Here is a 23772-nt window from a genome sequence, read left to right as displayed (position 1 = left end):
CGAGTGAACAATTAATGACAGTATGGCATTATTTCTGCTGTATAAGCAGTCAATGGCAACTAGTCTTTAACAGTACATTGTAACAATGAACTTGCGTTAAAAAAAACTGGTCATAAAATCCCAAATGAGTATACACTTAAAAGCAGTTATTTAATCATATGAAATAAGGACATAAAATACTCTGAACTCTTGGCTCATTTCTCTAGTTAAGGCTGAGTGATATTTTCTTCCTAAGCAGTACAGCTGTTAGAGCATTTCAGTGGCATTTGACCTCTTATATTTCTGATTTTTCTATGAAAAAATTGACCTGACAAGGGCACACTAGTGATTATGAAATAACACCATAATATTTTGAGCATTATTTCCTCAGATCTTCTAACACTTTCTAGATTGCCAATTAACATAAACTTCTGATCACTAATTTAGTTACTGGGGAAAAAAAAAACCCCACCCATAAACAGTTGTGTAAATACACTGTCTTGCCCTTCCCGGGGTTAACTTAAACCAAACATCTCTCCTCCCTTCTTTCTAGTCTGGTTTTCACTGCAGGTTTCACTCAGTCCCTCCCAACTCCTCAGTGAGGCGACAGGTGGAGGCGGCGGTGGGGATCACCTACACCATGGCTCTTCCTGCCACCATTTGCTCCCTGCCGCCAGGTTTTCCTGCTCCAGCAGTTTTCCATGCCCCTTGTCCAGCAGCAGCCGCTTCCGTGGCTGAGCCGGGGTGCCGTGGGCTCCGGGGGCTGGCGGGAGACACGCTGTGTGCCAGAGGTGGCGGGAAGCGGTTCCGAGCAGCACGAGGCAGCTGGCAGCGGCCTGCTCCCGGTCCACGGCACCCAGCGCGCCCTGCGCCGCCTGAGCAGCCCACAGCCGGAGCGGGTCAGACAGACCAAACCGCCATGCTAAGAAAATCACAGAATCACTTCGGTTGGAAAAGACCTTGAAGATCCTCCAGTCCAACCTAGCACTGACAGTTCCCAACTCCACCAGATCCCTCAGCGCTGGGTCAACCCGATTCTTCAACCCCTCCAGGGATGGGGACTCCCCCCCCTGCCCTGGGCAGCCCATTCCAACGCCCAACAACCCCTTCTGGAAAGAAATGCTTCCTAATATTCAGTCTAAACCTTCCCTGGCGCAACTTGAGGCCATTCCCTCTTGTCCTGTTGCTGGTTCCTTGGTTCAAGAGACTCATCCCCCCTCTCTGCACCCTCCTTTCAGGGAGTTGTAGAGGGCCATGAGGTCTCCCCTCAGCCTCCTCTTCTCCAGACTAAACCCCCCCAGTTCCCTCAGCCGCTCCCCATCAGACCTGTGCTCCAGACCCTGCACCAGCTCCGTTGCCCTTCTCTGGACACGCTCGAGTCATTCAATGGCCTTTTTGGAGTGAGGGGCCCAAAACTGAACCCAGTCATCGAGGTGCGGCCTCACCAGTGCCGAGTCCAGGGGTAAGATCACTTCCCTGTCTTATCAACTTTTATCAACTCTGATCAACTTCCCCTGATTACATCGTGGTGGGACACAAGAGGTTTCTGAGAGAAGAAAATCTGTCCTTCGCTAGCTGCAAAATAAACCAAAAAACCTCACAAAACTTCAAGTACAGGCAACAGCCCTGTCACTTTTTGATAATATCAAAAAGAAATTCAAGATTTCTTTTTTATTAATCCAGCTTTTCCTGAACAGAGGATTAAATGGGTCTTTAAAAATTAAAATGTTATTTCTCTTTTTAATAAAGCCTACATACTTACTGCTATTATTTTAAGTGAAATAATTACGATGTTAACTTGAGATTTGGTAGGGCAAACAAAAGACAAACCACACCAAAAGTGTGTAATTTAAAATTAACTCAGCTATAATACTGTAAAAATGATGTAGCTCATTGGATAGATGTTTGGTAAACCATCATCCTAAGTCACCCTGACAACCGTTTCGTTAGAAGACTTGTAACCCAGGGTGCCCCTGAAGCCGTGCCTCAGCGCCAGCCCCAGGTACCAGGAGCAGGGCCCCGTCCGCAGCCAGCGCCGCCACCTCAGCCCCCCCGAGAGACCCGCGGGTGGCTCAGCGCCCAGGGCAGGGGGCTGAGACTGCAGCACGAGTCGGATCAGCTTGTGGTGACATGAAATGAGGCTTTCGGCAAACACCTGATGTGTGCTGACCAACTGTATTTCAAACAGACTACTGCTGAAAGAAAGAGAGCTCTGAAGACTTTCCAGTCACAGTTGGACAGAACGATTCTGCTAACTCTGCCAACTGATTTCAATTAATTTGTTTAAAAAAAAAAATTGAAATTTAATTCACAAGCTTTAAAAGGTCCAATGAATAAAAACATCCACTACAAGTCAGTTGGCTGGGTTCCACAGATTAGCAAACATACGTAAAATTATTTTTCCCTTTTATACTGCAAAGCTATATAAGAACTAACGAACATTCTTGACTGGGAATTTCAATTTTATACTTGTATTCACTCTAAGTAGACTATAACTTACGTAAAAATCACCTAAAAAGACTGATGAGATAAGAAATTTGAAATACAACAACTAGTCCTTGTACCTGTGTACATACACATAGGTAGCCATTCAAACTTCACTTGCCAGCAGATATGGACAGGTAACTAACAGCCAAGGGGACAGCTACCACACTCATGGAAACACAACCTCAGGACGTAATGCAAACCTGATTACCAGTAAATCTACATGAAAGCAAACAGGATAGTAAATGAGAGAAAATAAAAGTATTTTCAATTAGCTTTTTTCTGAAAGAAAAAATATTCAATGCTACTTTCTGAAAAATTACTGTAATTTTGGTACAGCAAATGTACATTATATTTTGTTATTGTTATCATAAATTCCGAAAAAGTGGGACTAGCCTAATGACACTTAGTTCTGAGAAGATCTCCGAATTCATAAGAACTGAAATATAATACAGGAAGGTGATGATGACCTGAAGAACTGCAGTAACAGAGAAGGAATAAAATAGTCCAAGATGCAATGTCATATACACTGAAGGCCTAATAACAAGCTAATCTTCAGTAAACTTAAGAGTTGTTAAGTGGATTAAAAAGAAAAAGCCAAAAGTGTATTAACTAATCGCAGAATAACTTTGCGGTCAAGTCATATATATGACACATATGTATACATATGATCAAGACAAAGGAAGCAATGCTAGAATACATTAGGCCTGTCAGGGACAGGAACTGTTATGCTTCCCCCTGAATATTGTGCACAAATTTAGCCAAATTATAACATTCCTGTAACTAGGATGATTGGAAGAACACAGTTAAGTTCTTTTAAGGTTATCTGTTAAGATACGCACTATTTAACCTCATCAAAGGGGTTTGAGGTCAGATACAATTATTCTCTCTAAGCAACTCAAGGTGAAAACTGGTTTTTTTTGCTTTTGAAACAGCTCCCCAACATGAATGCAAGCAGAAATATGTATCGACATTATTCTTTGTATGAGTGTTTAGTCTGCACAGCATTTTATGATACATTACCAGAGTCAACGACTTACGAGATCCATCTCTATCCTGTGTTTCTTGCACTAAAGTTTTACTCTAAAAAGATGTGGTTTAAGATCAATAATAATATAAATGGTCTGTAGATATCCTGCATTATTTTAAATATCAAAATGAAATACTGGAGTGCAATGGAGTTTTCCTTACCTTTCCAGAAGATTATGAATTGCTTTGAAGAGCAGGGTCCTACACTCATAGGAGAGTCCATTCTCCCACAATCCTTCTTCCACCACTACAAAAACATAAAACGTCAACATGCTCAGAATAGGAAAATACAAACATTTATACAAAACATAACTCCAACAGCTTTAATTTTCAACAGCAGCATGTTTCATGAAACTGTTTCAACTATAAGCTATATTGCCAAAGTAACTTTAATCTTTACTCACTGAAGACACCGACTTTGAATTTAAAAAAAATAAAATGCAAAAGCATAAAAGTAAACATATTTGTTCATAGCCTTCAATATGAAAGTAGGGGGGTGAGGAATTCATGATCATTCTTTGGTGACTGCTGAGATCTCCTTTAAAACTTAACCAGAGATGCAGACAATCAGGAAACAAAGTGAATCATTAAAGGTGTAAAATCAATTTACATAAAACTTAAACAACATTAAACAACTATCCTGAACCTCTCACTGTCACACTCAAGTGAAATTTCTCCATTGTACTGACTTATACTACTGCAGTTTAAGCAATACGCAGCAAATATATGAAACACACAGCAGTTTTTTATTCCAAAATAAAAACTGTAAACTGGGTACCAAACTGCTGAGATTTCAGAGAGTTTGGAAAAAAAAAAAAAATCTCACAGTGGAGTGCAGCATGAACTAGTCGCCTGAATTAGTACCTGAAGGATATACAACCTCAAAAATCTGCTGTCCTTAACTCCATTGCTTCTGGATGCTAAAACTACCAGGAGTAAAACTATTTTTGGTATGCCTGTGCCAGATCCTAAATCTTATTCAGCCAGAAGATGCAATCTCAGCTGCAGAGTAAAAACAGATGATTAAATAACTTTGTCAAGGAGTAAGAATTTGTTAATTGTCTGAGTACTGTCATTTCAATTTTACAGGAATACTCTGCAGATCTATAGAAATGCAAACATAAAATTCTACAGCATGGTAAGAACTGAATACTTAACACCCCTCCTTGGCCAATTTAAAGGCTGAAACCTTCCAACAGCACGTCTATCATGCGGAGATTATTATCTAAGTATAGTTTACTCTACAATCGTGTTTAAAGTAAAGCTTCTAAGGAGTTTCTGCTGTATGAAAAATACTAATATTGCCAGCAGTCTTCAACTTCAAAGCCTCAAAACCCAGCACTGTTCATTATTCTGCTGCTTCTCCCAGTAACCGTAACGCATATAACCTCAAACAAGAAGAGGCACATTTTTTGAACGTATAATGTTGTGATATGCTAATATTGGTAACAGAGCTCTCTCCTTTTACAGAATGAAAAAGCCAGGGCTTTAGTACCTAAATCACCTTATCAAATAGCACAGTTACTTCCTCAGAAGAATGAAAAGGCAGACTTGTGCTTTTGGGCACAAGCATGAGCCAAGTATCTTTCCCTGTAAAACCATTAAAAGCCCCTTTAATGCTTGCCAAACCTTACTGACAGCGAGTATGTAATGTGCCATAGCTGTTCACTAGATAGAACTTCACGTGTCCTCAGATTTCATGTTTAAAACAGTATTCTTAGGGAACTTCAGACTCTCCATGCATTTTCAGAACTATTGATGTATAAATTCTATCTAGTTTAGAACTAGTGAAGCCTGGTGCAGTCTCACACTTAGAAACTACATAATTCTCAAATACATAAACAGTGATCAGAGTATGAGAGAGATCATATTGGAGTTCACCTCTACAAAACCCCCATATTTAAAAAAAAAAAATCCAAATTTTGAGAGTGTCATGAAATTGACAGAACCTGTAAAAATCCAAAGAAATCCGCTATTACATGGCACTGAGCTCATCTTGAGTTTCACCCTAATCCTATCAGAGCATCTGTGCCAGAAGCCAATATTGTCCCTGCATTAAGAACTTCATGCAAAATGGGAGAGACAATCTATTCTGTGATCTTACAGGAAACGTCTCACAGCCAGTTCTGATTTCTCAGTCATAACTCACTGTCGACTCCCAAGTACACACAACAAACTAATGGGACCCAATTAAAGAACAGCTTGTATCGTTTCTCAGAACTATTTTCTGCAAGTATAATTCTGCCACTGACTCCAGAAGAAATAAGATCAGATCATATTGCTTTACACTGTTTCTAAGGTAATATTCTGTAGAGGTGGAATAATTTTGGTATTAAATTCCTCAGGTACTGGACATCACCGGTATCTTTTGCCCTGCTTAGCTGTGACTGGCACAGCTCCTCTTTGGGCTATACCATCCTACTGCTCTTCCACGAACTGAGACTGAAAACAAGGGAATGGAAATTGGCAGCACTCTCCCCCTCTACACACCACCACAGCTGTATTCACGGTTATCCTGCACTCAGGAGAAGGAATGGCTGTGCAAGGGAACGTGTCCCAAAGCCTAGAAAAGCAGGGAAAAGCCACATTAACCTTGTGGTGGAGGTCCCCATAGGTAAGTCCCTAGGGTCAAGGCTGCCAATGAGATTGGACTGGCTGAGGAGCAGCAGTTGAGTAGGACTGAGAAAAGGGCAAAGTCTGAAATGGTGTTCATCCCTCAATATTCTAATTTTCCAAACTGGCTTTCTTATTACTTGGCATTCACATAAATTATATATGAAATGGAAATAAAATTACTTCCCTATTAAATTTAACTCTAAGACATCTTCATAACCATTTTCCTATAATAAATAATGCCTTTGATTCCCACATATATTAATGCACTATACTTACTGTAATTATGTCTAATACTTCTTTATCCTACTAAAAATGTTCATCTCACAATTGAGTATATACATATATCTGTTGCACTAAAGATGGGGAGAAAAAAAAAAAATGACAACTGCAGCCTTTCACATCCTCTCTGCTCTTCGGCTTCCTGATCCAGTCTCCAAAAGAGCTTAAATAACTGGAGCAAGTTACAACTTCAAGGTGCAAATGCTGACCAGTAACAAAACTTGGCAAAACACTAGAGATTATTAGAGTATCCCTGTAAATTGCAAAGTTCCTCACACCATAGCAATGTACTGAGATTTTAGATTTTGAAGAACATTTTAAATTCCTTACAGAAGACTGAAGACTAGGAAATAATTGTTGGGTCTCTGTCTACACAATGACTTGTAACACTTTTAACACTCAACGCTTTCAACTCAAGCCCTCGTCAGCCTTTCAGTGCTGCCTGACAGCATTTTCAGGCACACAGCTAACAGAAAGCAGGTGCTGCACAGATTCAGAAACATACTTATGCCAAGCACCTATATTCTGTCCTGAAGGTATTTTCTGTTGCTCTAGTTGAAATATTTCTCTTTAGAGGCAACAAATTTGACACTATACAACAGCCGGGAAAGCCATCGTCAAAAAGGAAAACTTCTAGGGGAAGAATCAAGTAAAGGCTGAATTTCAGTAAGAGTACAATAAAGCCGGCAAGTACTGTCTCCTCAGAGGAGTTAGAGAGAAGGACAAGAGTTCTGGAGAGGCAGCAAAGCAGACAGGACAAAACTGTGGGTCACCACTTGCCAGGACCTGGGTAGACAAAGCCATCACTAATCTGATCCGCTGTTTGCTGCAATCCCATTTGGAGCAGCATGTCAGACTGGATGACCTCCAGGAGGCCAAGCTCCTTCTACCCTGTGTGATCTGTCAGATCTACTGATCCTCTACTGTGAGAGATCTTTATAGGTAGGTATCTGTATCTCCCTGTGTATATATACACATTTATCTGTATATCCTAACTACCTTATCTAAGCATGTGTACATTCCAGAGTAGTCGAGGATTACAACTGGGAGTAGCATTTACTTTCCTGTAAAACAGACGTTTCATCCCCTTCTTGCTGTGCGTCCTGCAATAGAGGGATAACTTTACAACTACATTTCTCACCAAAATAAGCAACTACTATGTGTGTTTTGTTTTGTTTTTTTTTTAAATGAAATCATTGCTCAAAAGAAACAACTAAGTCTATTAATACTTTGCCTCTAAAAATCTGTATTCTCAAAAAAAAGCAAGAAGGTACAGTCACATCATCTCTGCCATTAATTGTAATTCTAGAAATGGCTTAGTTGAGATAGCCAGTCTAACTGCCTTTACTATATCATTCTCAGTATACACTCTTTAAATCCAGTGGAGATAGAGAGCACTGAAGAAGCATATGGATCCAAAAAGAAGTGTGAAATTTTCAGTATCTTTCAATAGAGGGGGTGGGTCAGGGGGAAGATTTGAGATAGCCAGTTTTGTACAAGAATATTCTATTCACTTATCTGAGCATGCATCATTGCTTCAACCTATAAGAGTTAAGGCAGTGAAAACATAAATAGTCATTAAAATGTTCACAGAAAGTTAATAAAACACCACAGCAATGTTTTAACAAACACAACAGCAAAACATAATTCTGTGTAAGCTGACAAGGCACTGTGTAGCAAAAATAAAAGTTACTGTTACAGCTAAGTACCTGCCTATCAATATTATCCAACATACAACTGTGTACGGGAATAAAGTAAAAAAAACCCTTTTGCTTATAACACCTGAAAAGTGTTTACAACTGCAAACAAATCTCCCACAGACAAAATACTTCTTTATTTTCTCATTGCCAAGATATTATTAGCAGAAAATCCAAAAAGTAAAAAGGTATATTTGATACTTGTCATAATGGATTATGACTGAGGTGCTAAATCTCACTGCTGGTCTCCATAAAGAACGGGAATTAATTGATAGCCTTCACATAGAATGTTTCTAAATGTTTGTTACCATTTTGTTTTCATAGGTTCAAAAAATGAATAGAACATTTGTGATGATTTTTAAGTTTATCCTTGCAGATAGCATGTTAAAGGAATTAAAGCCACCTACAATACTTTAGACTTATACTGTAAATTTATAATTTAAACATACATTAATGAGCAGCTTAGTTGGCTTGGGGTCTTTTTTTATTTTCAAGTCAGAGATATTACGGTCTTCAAAGAGTCCAACGATTTTTATGAAGCCAGCCATGTTCTCAAAAAAAAAAGAGCCATTATAAAAATTTCAAGGAGGGAAGTCACAGCAAAATATCAAAGCAAATACTTCAATAATTTTAGGTCTCCCAGCAGAGATACTGGAAAGATAATAAGATCTCTGTTCTGCTTCAGTGACCAAACTGACATATTTTACTTAAAAGAAATATAGGAAGGAAAAAGAAAGCAAGTTGAGACTATGTCGGCATTGCAGAGATAGTTATACCTTTAAGAAATACAGCCACCCACATTTTAATAATTCAGGTCACACTGCCTTATGCAGTTTAAAAGTAGAATTAGTTTCAAAGAATACATATTTCCTCAGAGCTATGTTACATATTTCCTTTTAATGTATCATATTGCAGCAACAGCTGAAATGAACGTCTAGACATCAAAAACAGTCTTTATTCCCACCTACTGCTTTTTTACCTCAGGCATCAAAACTAATGAAACCTATTATCCAGAACACTGACTTCAGTTACCACATTGGCCACTGCAAATATGAAAAAACACTCTGGGACAGGACCAGTTATTCAGCCATTAAAATTACTGAAAATCAATTTCTTGCTGCACACTGCAGAAATACTGATAGATTAAAGCAGGACACATGGGACAAGGAGATTACTTCGAGGGAAGATTACTATGTCAAACTGCAGAGGAAGGGGAGTTACTTGGCTACTCAGGATTGATATTCAGAGCAGTGTATGCTCCTTCTTACTCTTTGATATTTTGTCTCCTCGATACCATGACATATGAAGAATGGGGGTATTTTTCTCTGTGTCGATACAGTTTTTAAAAACATACAGCCAAACAACTTAGACAAAATCAGAAATTCAATTACTAAAAGCAAGCATTTAATTTTTCATTTTAATTTTTATTAATGTGCCCTTAAAACAATATTTCAAAGACCAACTAGCATTTTGAAGCATCATTTCTTCTAAAGAAATGAGTTAAAAGAGTAACAAAGCAATGCAATGGTACATTAATTCTGAAAAAGTATATTATACCCATAAAAATCCAATTAAACACAATGCTATTGATCGATCATTGTTATACTGCCATTGATCACCTTGTAAAATCTGCGTTTGAAGTCATTAGTGATTAAATTGACTTATTACTAAATCAGATTCAACCCACTTAGAGATCTAATTTCCTCGCACTGGTTATGATTGTAGGGAAATTGTACTGCTTACTCTTACAGTGCTGAGAATTCATCTTGGCTTTCTGTCTCTCAAGTCAACTCATCAGCCAAAAAAGAACCAATACAAAAGAAATGCTCACCAAAGTGATCCATTTGTGTTAATCTATTTACAAACAGAGCTTACGTGAAGCGCAGAGAATAGGCGCTGTGCACGCACAGAAGCACCTACAATCCATGTCCTGCCAAGGTAGCCTTAACAGCTCGCGTTCGGCACCGCGCTTCCAGGGAAATCAGAATATTAACGAAGACCATCGCTGAAGATTGCTGTTCAGACACGACCCAGGTTTGCATTTCAATGGACCACAATTTTCTAAATAAAAACTAACACTTTCAAGCAGAGTTGACTGTGAAACTAAAATTGTTGCACTTCAGAAAGATAAATAAAACCTTCAAAGGCAACAGCTGTTGAATATCACAGGAATACTACCACGCTTTAATTGTTGCGCATTGAAACAGAAATTAGCATAATAGCTATTTATTGAAAAACAGATGGTAGGTAACTATCTGCACTTAGATTATGTTAGCACTACTTAAAGTATTACTTTTATCACTTCCTCACTCCCGGTAAGTACAAAATTATTTTTTATAAAATATACATAAAATGTTACATTCTCTCCCTCTTCCTCTCCCATACTCTTACATTCCTCTACTCCTGGCACAGCCCTTTTTGCCTTTCCATTGTAACAGCACAATGCAGATCTTTGCAAGTGAAATTTTCTCAGTATCATAGTTAACTCTACAACATCTCAAAGGGCACTAGGAACAAACTGGTCATGCAAAATGTGTAATCACTTCTGGTTCTTTAGAAGTTCACTTCAAAATATTCCAAAAATCCAAGGGTAATATCTAACTTCGCCAAAACCAAAATTATTATCTACGAAATCAGTATAGACATTTCTGTGTAATTATAGCTCAAGCCTGCTTTCTACATAGGAATGCAAAATCAGCTAACAGAGCACTGAGCAGTTTGCTTCAGAGATGTAAAAGATTCCAAATAAAGCAGTTAAGTTTACTGTGTGGTTTTTGCTTTGAATGCTTTTTACAATCACCAGCTCTGTCCCAAGAAAGAGTAAAATGAACATAAATATGTTGCACAATTTTTATGAGGTTTACACTGCTTCCTAAAGAAAAGTGGGAGGTTGTTTGCTGCTCTTGCGCCTCAGAAAATTCCCCCCAAATGCCTGATTTACATTGACCACAGTGAAAATGGACTGAAAGTTTGGAGAGATTCTCACCATCTCCCTCTAAAGTGTTCAGGGCTAAGTATGCCACTAAGAAAGAAGTACTTTCCTAAATTTACTCCTGGGAGTTTCTAGCATTTCCTCCCACATTTCTGAACTTTTCACTTTCCATTACATCTCCTTTCCCTCTTCAACTACTTGGTATAAGGGCATTAAAAAAATAGTTTCTCAGAAGAACATAAAAGTAACCCAAAAAATTTGAAGGCAAATAAATTTTTTAAAAGTATTACTGTTCTCTCCTAATCCCAGGCAATAAGCTCTCCTCTCCAAACCTGATTTGCTCTCTTCTTTCCCCTTCCAAATCTCCAGGTTTTCTTCATTTCCTCCAATTTTCACTGACCACCTAGGACTTACAGCCAGTACAACCCTCATTTCACACATCACCTGCAAACCCCCCACTTTTGCCTTTTGATCTTTCTAGGTTCAAAGAAAACAAAGCTACTGAATTGTATCTGCATCAGTGAGATCTTCCTCTCTGCACTGATAATGCAATGAGAATGTGGACGTCTATTTTTCTTCTCTAAACATAAATGTTGGTTTTCATTGATAGCATGTTGAGGGTATTTCCCTGTTCTCTGCAGTTGAGGGGCTCTGTTGGAGGTAACAGAATGTATGGAGGGCAGCGAGTCTCTTTAAAGAGAAATTAGAGCAAGTTCAGCCACCACCAGAGGAACACAAGGCTTGTTCCTAGGAAAAATACAGTTCATATTAATCCATACTTGGAAAGCGAAAGGAACCGAAAGTCTTTTCTCATTTATAAAGTATGCAAGACGTCATTCTTGAAATACAGATAGATCACTTTGGAAAGCGGTACCGGGATGCTTTCTTCCCTCTTCTTGAACACAGGTTTGCCTTAAGAACAACTGTACAGCTCAAGACAGACGATTCCACTCTAAACTGCAATTCTGACGAGCCAAGTCCCTGAAAAGCCGTCCACTCGCCCCTCAGCCGGTTGGCCCTCACTCCTGCGCCAGCCCTGGCGAGTAATCCCGGCAGGCGGAGGGGAAAGCAGGGAGCTCAGCAGCCTCCCCTCCCTCCCACCCCCCCGCAGCCGCGCTTCTGCGCTTGCTACAATCACCCTAAAGAGCATTTTACAGGAGGCTTAGCCCTGGCTAAGGGCACTCTGCAGCGTGACCAAGAGAACATGGAAACACGATTCATTAGACATGCCTGGAGTGATAACAATGGAACTGCTTCTTGCTGCCTTTCATTTCTTACATTTCAGGGAGGCTAATGCATTCGCGTTACACAACGAGCACATTTATAGACAGGAAAAAATATAATCATCTCTAAGAAAGCCAGCTTCTCTCATTATTATTATTTGCTGCTTTACAATATGCTTGCAGGCTGCCACAGGTTTTAACTGGTATGTTAAGATTACAAACATAAGACAGACAAGATCTCCAACCTATCCAAAGATATCTTTATAGAGAAATTCAAGGGTGTAACATTGTCCAATCTCTCCATGATCACAGCTATCCTCCTTCCACCCAGCTAGGCTGTACTTCGTGGAACAAAAAACCTACAGTATTTCCATCTCAGTTGTACATTTATTTAACTAAGTAAATATTTGGTTTTCCACTAGCTAAAATTTGAGTTTACTCTTCTGCATAAAAATTAAGAATTGTGCTTTTCTCAGTTCATACTTCCTTTTGATACCTTGTCATTACTTAAGAGCCCCCAGAGTACTATTTTCTTATTATCTTTATTTTTTTTTAACCCAATGGTTATAGAGATAACAATTTCCATTAGAAAGTGTTCTTTTCCTTAACTTACTTGTAATGCTATATTGTGAGAAAACAAGATTTTGATTTAACTAAGGACATAGGAAATATTTTTATAGCAGCCTCCCACTTTAAACATACATCATGTACCACAAACACATAACAGCTAAAGGTTGTAAGTGTGAACTACAACACTAATTCCATTATATGCAGAACATATTAGATACGACCTCTTATTTTCTGGAAACTAGAAAAAGCAAAAGACATTTGCTTCTAGTTTATACATCACTTAAAAATAATGTTTTACAGCTTATTTTACTCTTCATTTTCCTACCTCACTACTGGAATTCATTATATTTTACAGAGGAGCAAACTACAAAATTGACTTTGCGATTTGTTTACTTTAAAACTTGCTGGAGCAAAAGTTGAAGCAATTTCAAAAAACCTAAACCCCACCCATCAATCACCAAATAGAAAGTAATAGCAATAGGCAAAGCCAAATTTAATGTTGCTGGCAGATTTTTTTCAGTAGCAAAGTGAAGCAATAAATTTCAGCCTATAATGTTTATACAATACTTTAGAAGCAGAGGGTCAGGCTTCAGCAATAACCTAACATCAGTGCAAAAATGTTTATGCTCAGACTTGATGCTGGTAAATGAAGTACCATATTTTCAAAAGAAAAGTTTCCAGACTCTCAGGTTTGCTACTCTTTTTTGAAAAAAAAAACTGAAAATGCATCTTAAGTTTAGGTATTCAGAGCAGCAGAAGTGGTGAAATTAAGCCTCTTTAAAAATGTGACTGTGCAAACAGTTTCCCTTTTTAAAGAAAACTGTAGACTTTCAAAACCACGGGCACAGAATAAAAGGCTAGAAAAGAATTCAAAGACAACCATATTTTTGTCATTTTCTTTGTTCTTTACTGGATTTTAGTGCTCCCCAAGAAGCATGCCAAAATACTTTGTGTTCTTCTGTGAAGCAGCTTTTGTGCAACCCCACCATGTATTGCATTCTACCAACAAAGTGGTCTGATATTTAGGCAGCAGAATGTCAAGCAGGTTTTTAAATATATTTTTGTCATCTTCTGACAGAGAGCCGGCAGAGGGAGCTGCATGTAACCAGCTCCTGGACTTTCCATGTAGGATCTGTTTTTCAGATTAAGAAAAGGATACGAGATCATACGGGCTAAAAATAAAAATTCTGAAAAAAATGACCACATTCAATAATAAACATATTAGAAAAGGGCAGATTTTGAGTAGGAGCAGTTTAATCGCTACTTTTAAAATAAAATGCTCCATATGAAACAGCTTTAAAAACAGACTAACTTCCTTGAAAAATAATCTAGTCAAAGTGCCCAGTATCAAATCTGTATAATGGTCCCTTGAGAAAGGCTAAATAAGATCTTTGAAAATCTGTATGCCCGTTACTTCCATTGGTTGAACAGATACTTACATTTTCAGACATCTGATTTTTAACTAATATTGTTTCACACATTTGGTCTTTCCTGGAAACTTTCAAAATTTCTGAGTTTTTAAGTTCATACTTAACCAGGCTGCTGCAATGACTAGGGACTGTGCTACACTGAGGCTGTTTTTTTAATAACGCTGAGCTTCCCTAACACTACCTATTTGTTACAAATGCTATGGTGGCAGCACCTTTCAACACAGGAAACTTCAACTACAAAATTAATCAATGTAGATGTGCTCAGATTCTTCCTCCCCCTTCACAGAAACATCAGAATGGTAATCAAACAAGCACAATACATGGCTGTTTGTAAGGCCGGCCAGCCAGAGCAAGAGGGACAAACATAATTCTGCCCCACACCACAAGTACTAAAAACTCACTATTGGAAAACAACCTCTCTCTCCTTCCCTATTCCCATCTACTCCAATCTGCCTTTTCAAGCAGGGAAGACTACAGATGCTCTTTTGGATGGGGACAGAAAAACATTTTCTTAATAAGCATACTCTTACTTGTAAGAATATTCTTATTTATAAACAGAATGTATTACAGAAAATGAGAAAAAAAGATGACACAACATGGTACATAGCACTGGGGATGGAAAAAAATTACTGAAGACTGGAGAGCCATTCTGGAAATAGGTGAATCCTTGGAATCGTGCACAATAATAAACTAAGCATCAAGATTTTAAGGACTACCTTAGACCATCACATTGGCACCTTTTCTCATAATCATTAAGGCTGAATATATATAACAACTATGAATTTCAAGTCAGTCCTGGTCTATAGAAATCCCTTCTGTAAAGATCTCTTCTACGAGAGATACTGCAAACACAAGACACAACTGAGACTGATTCCCAGGCACTGAGAGGAACGGCTGGGGAAGAAACGATGACTTTATATTCGACCAAAGAAGTGATGCAACTTCTGACTCTTCTGTACTTGGAACTCCTTTTAAAGCTCAGTTTTCTAAAATTTGAGAAAACACATCTGCAAAAAAATTCCCCTTCACACACATGTTCCGTATTCACTGTTGGAGTTATTTCACATATCCGTGTTTCAACAGGAGCCACCTCCCTCACCGCTGATTCTGCAATGCAAATGTAATATGTTGTTCACTTTACAGTCTGTTGCCATGGTTATTAATGTGATGTCATAAATTGTTACATCTTCATTGCAGAAACAAAATGAAAGGGCTTGTAAGCAGGAGAAGAATAAGAACTCACCTAAGAAAGCGTATTTAAGAATAAGCATTGTTGTACGAATCACAAAAGGAAAAAAGACACATAAATTTGTATTTTAATTTAGTGTTGTTGAATGTTTCTCTACATAAGAACTCATCTAAGACAGCATATTTAAGAATAAGCACCTGCTGTACAAATCACAAACAGAAAAAAGACACATAAATTTGTATTTTAATTTAGTGTTGTTGAATGTTTCTCTACATAAGAACTACCTAGAAGATTACAAATTACTTACTTTGACTCTTTACTTTTATTGGACTGTTACGTGCACAGCAGGACCTCCTCAGCCACAAATATAACAGCACTTCTGCAAGTTAGCTTTCTACCACGGTTGAAAACATCTCAGTTGTTTCTGGACTCTCACCTTAAAATCAGGCAGTGGCTATCCATCCCAGCAATGCCTATGTGACTCTCATCCTTTTCCTTTTATTTCAGCTACTTTTTGACTAACCAATTACATTTATTGCATATGGGCCATGTCAGAAGCATGGCAATTGCAAGTACTTAATTTCTGAAAAATCAGGGTTGCAGATTGCCCTTTATTACCTACATAGATTTCTCGAGTCTTGCTCTCCAAGGACTCCAGGAATAAACAGTAACAAAATTTGCCTTTGCCTTATTAAAACAGTAGTTAAGATTATGATAAATTCATCTATTTTATCTGTAAATATACACAAAGAGAGAAGGAAAAACTAATTTAGCTTAGAGAAAAGTATAATACAGTATAAAGCACAGCCAATGTTCACAGTCAATTTACATCTTTTAGAATGAAGAGAATCCAGGATTTCTCTCATTTTCAATTAGTCAGACTGTCTTGTTTAATCTCTTTCCCAAACAGTTTAGCTTTTCTGAAAGTGGATTTAGTTAAGTCAAGATACACACAGCAACTGGGGAATGAATGGGCATTTCTACCTATTCAGACCTCCTAAGCAATAAACTACATATGAATTAGACCATTCACGTGATGCAGGGATCAACACGTACCCATTTCCTTCCACCACAGTCACCAACACACCAAAGATCCACCCAAAGGTGGAAGCAGCACTTTTGTGAGGAGAACCCTCGCCCTGTCTAACCCACTCTACTACTGCGATGCTCCTCAACCTGTCAGGAAACAGAGCCACTCTGAGTATTTCCTTTGTCAGCTCAGATAGGGAGCAAAAGCCTCAAAACTGCCCTATGTTTCTGAGGTCTTGTGGCACTTTTATCCAAGTTTGCTAGTTCAGTGATGAGTAACTCATCTACTTACAACGCGTTCTCCCTCTTTTCAAACTTACTCGAATTGCGCATGAAATGGAAAAAATCCAAGCCCTTCTATTCAAATCAGCCATTCGACATTTTCACAAGTTCAGACAACAGAACAGATCTCATCTTTCATAATCTAAGATTATTTTCCCTGGTTTTATCTGTGGCTTCCGCTTCCCCATTCAATCTAATGAGGAGCCTTAACATTTTCCTCAAAGTCTCTCACTTTGAATGGTGGTGCCCCCACATACTTGGGGGGAAGGAATGTGCAGAAAGAGAAAAAAATATATATAAAAAGAAAGGCTTTCCATTCTGATCTCTCTGAAATGCAAATAGCTACTGAATAGCTGAAAAAATAGAAAATAAAAAATAGTTTCTTGACATCTTCTTAGAAGAGAGATATTCTGTAACTTCAACTTTACTAGTCTTTGGAAGATGTTCTAGCTCCTTGTCTCAACCTGTTTAATTCACTCGCTTATGAGATCTGCTACTACTAATAAAATACACAATGAACAGTAACCCTCCCAGTTAAACAGAAAGCAGTCCCTCACACCAAGCTGTACTCCTTTGCGATGTTACCCTTAGCATCAGTTCTACAGCAGGTGCACATGTGCATCAGTTGTTCTGGAGTAATCTGAATACCGCTGCTAACAAAGGGTCACCTCCACACTATGTTTTAAACCTATTTTTAATTCAGTAGCTTAAAGGGCAAAGCAGCCACAAACTGACATCACCCTGGTCGATGCTGTCTGCTTCTGGATATCGGAAACAAGACACCGAAAAAAGTGTCATATGCAAGTGTCATATAACTGGGGTAAAGGGGGCAGGCCGTGGTGTGTTATCCCCCACCTCCCAGCCTTCAGCTTTACGTATAAAGCGAGGCTTAGTTTAAGAGCTAAGGCAACACAAAGAACAGACAATGTTGCCACACACATGGACGTGCTTCTGAAGTGTAACCCAAAGGAAACAAGGAAGAATGCCACCCATTACCTGTCTCGACTTTCTTTTCTTTGTACTGGTATTTTACTTGTTATCCATTCCCATTTAGAGAAACCAAGGTTGTAGATCCACATTAATTGCTCACTTTCAAAACATTTCTTGATTAGGAACGTTTAATTTGACTCCCAGCCCCTGTAGGTCCCTATTCTAGAAATAATACATCTCCACTGCAGGGGCCAAGGGGCCACCAACCCAGGCACGCCAGCAGAAACTCAGCCATGTAGACAAACTCTGAAAACTTAAGCAATAGCTACTGTATGAGGAATAATACTAAGAATTTATCTTCCTTGAAGGATATTCCTCCTATATTTCTACATACTTAAGAACATCCAGGGTCAAGGGGCACTAAAAAGTAAACAAGCCTACAAGACAGCCTTGAACACACACAGTAGCACCATGCTCAGATATCAAAACCATCAAATGGAGCCAAGCACGAGCAAGAGCAGCACAGGCGTTTGAGGAGTGTCTGCAGGATGCAAGATGAAGTGCAGAGATCCCCACGCTGACAGAAATTTGCTCTCGTCAAGCCACACAGAGCAGTTCTGCACACTGGCGAGCTGGCACCTAGCAGCTATTCAGACCAATTCACTCAAGGCCAGTGCTCTGCACACACAGCCGTGCAGTTTGCTTCTAGACTCAAAACGTTTCTGTGCATCCAGCCCAGGGGTTCGCTGTACATGAGAACACAAAATGCCATCTCCAAAAATAAATAAATAAACAAACATTGATGTTTTATTAAAAAATGTAATCCTGTTTAAAGACACAGCTATAAGAAGATTATACTTCAGTCTATGTAATTCTTTCCTAATATTTCAGTCAATAATAACTGTATATTTATGCATCCTAAAAGAAAGACCTTAGCTGTCATGCAGAAGGACCTACCCACAGAACTCTTTGCAGAGACTTAATTGAAATCAGAGCTGACACTGTGATCCCAGCAATCTTCGTATGCCCTAAGCCGAAACTCTGTTCTGGCTGACCATGCAGCCCACGTCACCACACATTAGCTTCAGATAACACTTGCACAGCAGTGAAGTGTTTCGTCCTTTTGTGCTTGCCTTGGGCCACGGCCTCCTCTCACGTACATCAAACCAACTCCAATGGACACTCCAGAAATTTAACAAGCAAATTCAGGATATTGACTGAGTATGACAGGGAATCTGTGGGATCATTATCAAATAGGGTGGGGGCGGGGAGAAGAAATCTGTTGTCAGGCCGTCAGACATGTAGATACTGTAATGGACATAAAAATTTTCCCTTTCTGTCCACAGTTTTAGTATCAAAAAGTACATACACATACAGCTATATACCCAAAAGGCTGCCTGCAAGAACTATGGCTGTCCTTCGTGTAAGCAAAAATAAGCTGATTTTACATATATGATAAATCTTTCACTTCAGAACGCCTACAACCATACACAAATTCTCACCTACTTACAACAGAAGAAGAAAAGCCATACTTAATTGACTTTGTCATGCAATGGATGTAAAAAGCAACTCTTAACTACTGCAAACCACATACACACTCCTACATTGCTAAATAAAAATCACAGTGCTCGAGTTTAAACTGCAAATTAACAATGAAAAATCCCCATCTGAAATATCACATCAAGTTGGCAGCCCTGCTCAGCTTGATCTCTCTTGGCCAAAGAATTTCACTAGCTTGTAACATTTAAACATAATCTGACAGCAAATGAGGCTTCCAACTGAAAATTACAAAAAGGCTGGGTTTTGCTTACTTCCCCCCTCAAGTGGAATATAAAACAACTGGAAACATATCCTGTTGGAAACTTACTAAATTATATATTCTTTATCCTGATAAAAAGCAATTATCAAACATAACCAACAGATCAATGATTGACGCTACTGACAATTTCATTTATTTTCTTTTATTCTTTCCTCCTTGTTTGTTTGATACCCATATAGCCTGTAAGAAGCCTTTGCCTTTCGGCACAAAACATTACAATTACTCCAGCTACTATTTTGCTGGCATAATACATTTAAATTTCTACAAAACACATCTCGGTTGTTTAAGGAGGGTATCAAATAGGGAGATAATCCCAGTTTAAGAACGTGAGATACAACTGCTCTGAGCTACCATCTTAAGCTGTCTTATATAAAAAAATCATCCCCTGTAGCAATCTTTATGCTCCTTACCTTCTGATCACAGCTTTCTATACAGATGTATCTCCTGACCCAATACTTGACCACTCAGTCCACCACCATCAGTACTCCACTGAACACACACCTCTCTGAACTAGGTTTCAACATAATCATAGCAGCAATTGTTTCCAATAAAATTAATTTTACACATGTATTGTCTGTACAGACACATGCCCTAGTATTTTGCAGAAAGTATACATGAGAAGCAAAATGCATCTTGATTTCACAAATAATATCCAGTATCTATGTTCCGTGGCGCTTTTTTCTTATTTGTTACACTGAAGCATTAGCACATTCAAATTGTCAATATGCAGCTTCTAATGACAATTATTATATGGGATTTCATGTCTACAGTAAATGCACCATCTGTGTTTTAGTTAAAAAATAAAAATAAAGGTCACTACTGCTAGCATTTAACCTCCACCTCCAAAACTTACTTCCAGCCATGAAAGTGTTAGGTTTTATCTGACTTCATAAATGAATAAAAATTAGATCATGGGGGTAATTCTGAAAAGTTATTGATATTTTACATTTATGCAAGATTTAAATCAGTCAAATAATTAAAAACTACCAGAACCTTGGTAGAAAATGCATGAAGTTCCTACCTTTAAGCATGAGAAATAATTTCACCACAAATGACAATCTTTTTCAAGACAGAACAGTAAGAGTCAGACGAATTACTTAACAAGTAGTTCATTTACACTAGGATATCTTTCAGCATAAAGTGAGAGATTCATAACGCAATGGGAAAACAAGTTTGATAAGCAGGGTTTTATACCTAAAATTCTTCTCAAATTCCCAATGAATTGTCAGCAAATCTGTAAGGCAATATATACTTGTTCTCACTACTGTTATTTTTTGCATTTCACAGAAACTGTTTTGAATGTCTTTTCTTTTGACAAGATGTCACCATTGGAATGCTATATTTATTCTGCATTTCAAAAAAAAAAAATCTACCGCACTCAACTTCCTCTTGGTCTCTATACATTTTAAAATGCCTTATAACGTGACATCAGACACAAATTAGTCCAAAAGACTTTAAAGTTACTGCATCATTTCCTCTTGTTCACTGCATACTGCCAGCATTAGTACAAAATGTCTATCACAGTACTGCTGCATCCACCGGTGCCAACAGTGGCTGCCAAGACAAGGTTAAGGACAGTATTTAGCACTTACATATATACAGCAACCTTGTAAGCTGTCCTCACACTCAGACTTTATTACGTTGGGAATGCTAAGATCCTAATTACAGTATTAACTGACAGCTTCTCCTTACTCCAACCAAGCACAGAACTATCAAGACAACAACACTCTCCCCCTGTCCTGTATCCTCAGCTAAGGAGACCTTAAATCAACAACATTAATGTACAGGTATTAATTTACATCAGAGAGGTTTACAAAAAAAGCCACATACAGTGTATGAGATTATACTAGAGGCAGATGTCGATGAAATACAGACAGATTAAATCACTATTTTGGACTTTCCAGACAGACACACACTGCCTCACACCATTTCTGCGTCAGAAGCCCAGGTTCATGCTTCACGGCTGGTTTCACTCAGAACAGCACATGGTGTCACTGCGTCTGGTAGTAGGGGACACTGCTCCTCTAACACCAAACCGGATGAGTCAATAAGATGACAAAATTTAAAAGCTGGCAAGATTAATGAAAGTTTCTTTGAACCTACTGCTTGCTTAATTCTCAGCAATTCTTACTGACAGGCAGTGATCATTTCAAAAAAACAGTGGCTCCTTCCTGTAACAGTCATGGCCCAATACTGTCTACAGGGCAAAAGAAGTATTTTCGAGACGACTGACCCCCTTACAAACCATTATGAAATTCTGTAGTAAATGAGAAAAGGATTTAAGTAAGTACTTAAGTGACGTGGCAAAGAACAGGATTCCTTACATGCTTTGCTGAATGTACGAGGAGAATACTTTCAAAGTAAAGGGTTACAGAAATACAGGGGATGCTGTAGCGTGCAAACAAGTATCTGTAACAAGCTCATTTTGGTAAAAGTAAGAATCAAATACACATAAGATTAACTAAAAGAAAAAAATTAACTTTTCATTTGGCTCATTTTTAAACTACAAATTAAGAAAGGGAAGTGGAAGTGGCAGGCATTATCCTGTAGCTGTTTAATAAACTCTTGCTTTTGTGTATCAAAAGAAGATGTGGGTGGGTATATATACATAAACCAGGTCTTATAGTCTTCACCACCCTTTAAAAACATTGATTCTCATTGATTCAAGAGAATACTAGAGAAAGCTCCACAGACACTTTTAAATGCAAAATTTAAAAAAAAAAAAAAAAAAAGGAAAAAAGAACTTAATGTATTATGTACTCATAATGCTTAGGAATGATACCTTCCAAACTCTGAGATAGTCATGTCAAACAAGTGCACACTAAAACCTTGGAACACATAAAGGCTTTTCAGTGGAAGCTGTTAATTTAGTACTGGCTGGCTGCCCAGTGGATACCAGAATACATTTTAATCCAAACAACAGAATGGGAGGGAGGAAGCTCAAAAGCAATTTCAAATCTATCAAGATTGAAATATTACCTCAATACAATAACAACATTTTCACTTCGGGAGTTCTGCCAAAAAAGAATAGTTGCCCTACAGTAACTACTGCTCTTTGGTATGTTATTTTTAACCAAGCAGCCCCTGTAGGAGTACACCTACCTTATCAATGCTAGCCGTCTTTTCAACAGCTAGAAATACAAGGTAGTGTTCAATGTCTGCAAGAACCACAGACATATGTCAGAAGGATCCCACTGCAGCTTGCTGACAAGAAGCATCCTTCCATGATGGTACTGGTAAAAAACTACAGATTCAGCCGTCAATAATGTATTGGAATACTCTCTTCTTGACCTTGGCATATGACCCAAGAATTACTGACAAAGAATAGAGTCCTACTTGCTAGCTCACCTATCTCTGACTTTTAGATTCCTCTGAAACAAGCTGAATAAATTTTGGCACTAAGCTGTGAAGTCTCAGTGTGTGTAATAGTTTGGTATGCTAGTCAGCTAGAGACAGAAGAAATTTCAACACCTCTTTGATATTCTTTAAAATCTACCCAAACCATTGGCTATACAAACTTGGCACCAGAAGCTAAAAAGTAAATTGGACAGTCAATCGAAAAAATAATGATGGGAGCCAAGAGAATCAAGATTGCTGCCACTCTATTCCTCCTGCCTCAGAAGACCGAGCAGCACAGGTTGTATGCACACCCCAACAGCCACAAGCATTAAGTGTTTTGTCACACAAGATCACACAAAGTGTGAATAGCAAACTATACAGTGAGAAGACATTCACGTAGCAATGAAACAAAAGGCACTTGCAATTATATTTGCAAGGTATAATTCTTATTTGCATCTCCCAGGTTAATTCAGTTTAACTGGTTGCTGGTTTTTGCAGCTAAACTACTCAGCAGAAAAAAAAACCCAACCCAAATCTAAGAGAGGTGGTTTAGGATGAGTATGCTGTCGTAGGGGTTTACATTTATCTTTTCACGACTATTAGAGAGGTTTTGCTGTGCGTGGATCAGTTATTTATAGCTCATCTGGGCAGCATGCACATCTTTAATTCCGTAACAGCTTCCCTTGCCTTTTGAATTAAAAATTGAACTTTACTCCAACTGATTCTCAAGGGGAAAGCATTAAATGTGCCACATCCTGTTCTTTGTTTCAAAGCAGCAATGTGAAATAATGTAAAGAGCTAACACAGCCCTGATGATTACTGCATATTTCATTAAGACTCCAACACTCTTTGTCCCACTTAAAGGCTGACTACATGCTTTTGGCCATATGGAGTTAGTTAAGTAGGCCCTGTGATTATTACTGAAAAAAAAAATCTACAACATAC

The 23772-nt window shown here is 38.4% G+C and overlaps 1 protein-coding gene across 2 annotated transcripts in view; it reads right to left on the bottom strand.

Annotated features, from left to right (window-relative positions):
- MED13L (mediator complex subunit 13L) overlaps nt 1-23772 on the bottom strand; it is a 201580-nt gene that overhangs the window by 104108 nt on the left and 73700 nt on the right. For both annotated transcript variants that reach the window (XM_074887679.1, XM_074887680.1), the window contains one exon: nt 3655-3739. In XM_074887679.1, coding sequence (XP_074743780.1) covers nt 3655-3739 — 85 coding nt within the window. The remainder of the gene's footprint in view (nt 1-3654; nt 3740-23772) is intronic.

This window comes from Strix uralensis, chromosome 17, assembly GCF_047716275.1.
Source record: "Strix uralensis isolate ZFMK-TIS-50842 chromosome 17, bStrUra1, whole genome shotgun sequence".
NCBI classification, from domain to species: Eukaryota; Metazoa; Chordata; class Aves; order Strigiformes; family Strigidae; genus Strix; species Strix uralensis.
Note: the sequence above shows the minus strand (reverse complement) of the source record. Positions and strands in the feature narration are given on the sequence as shown.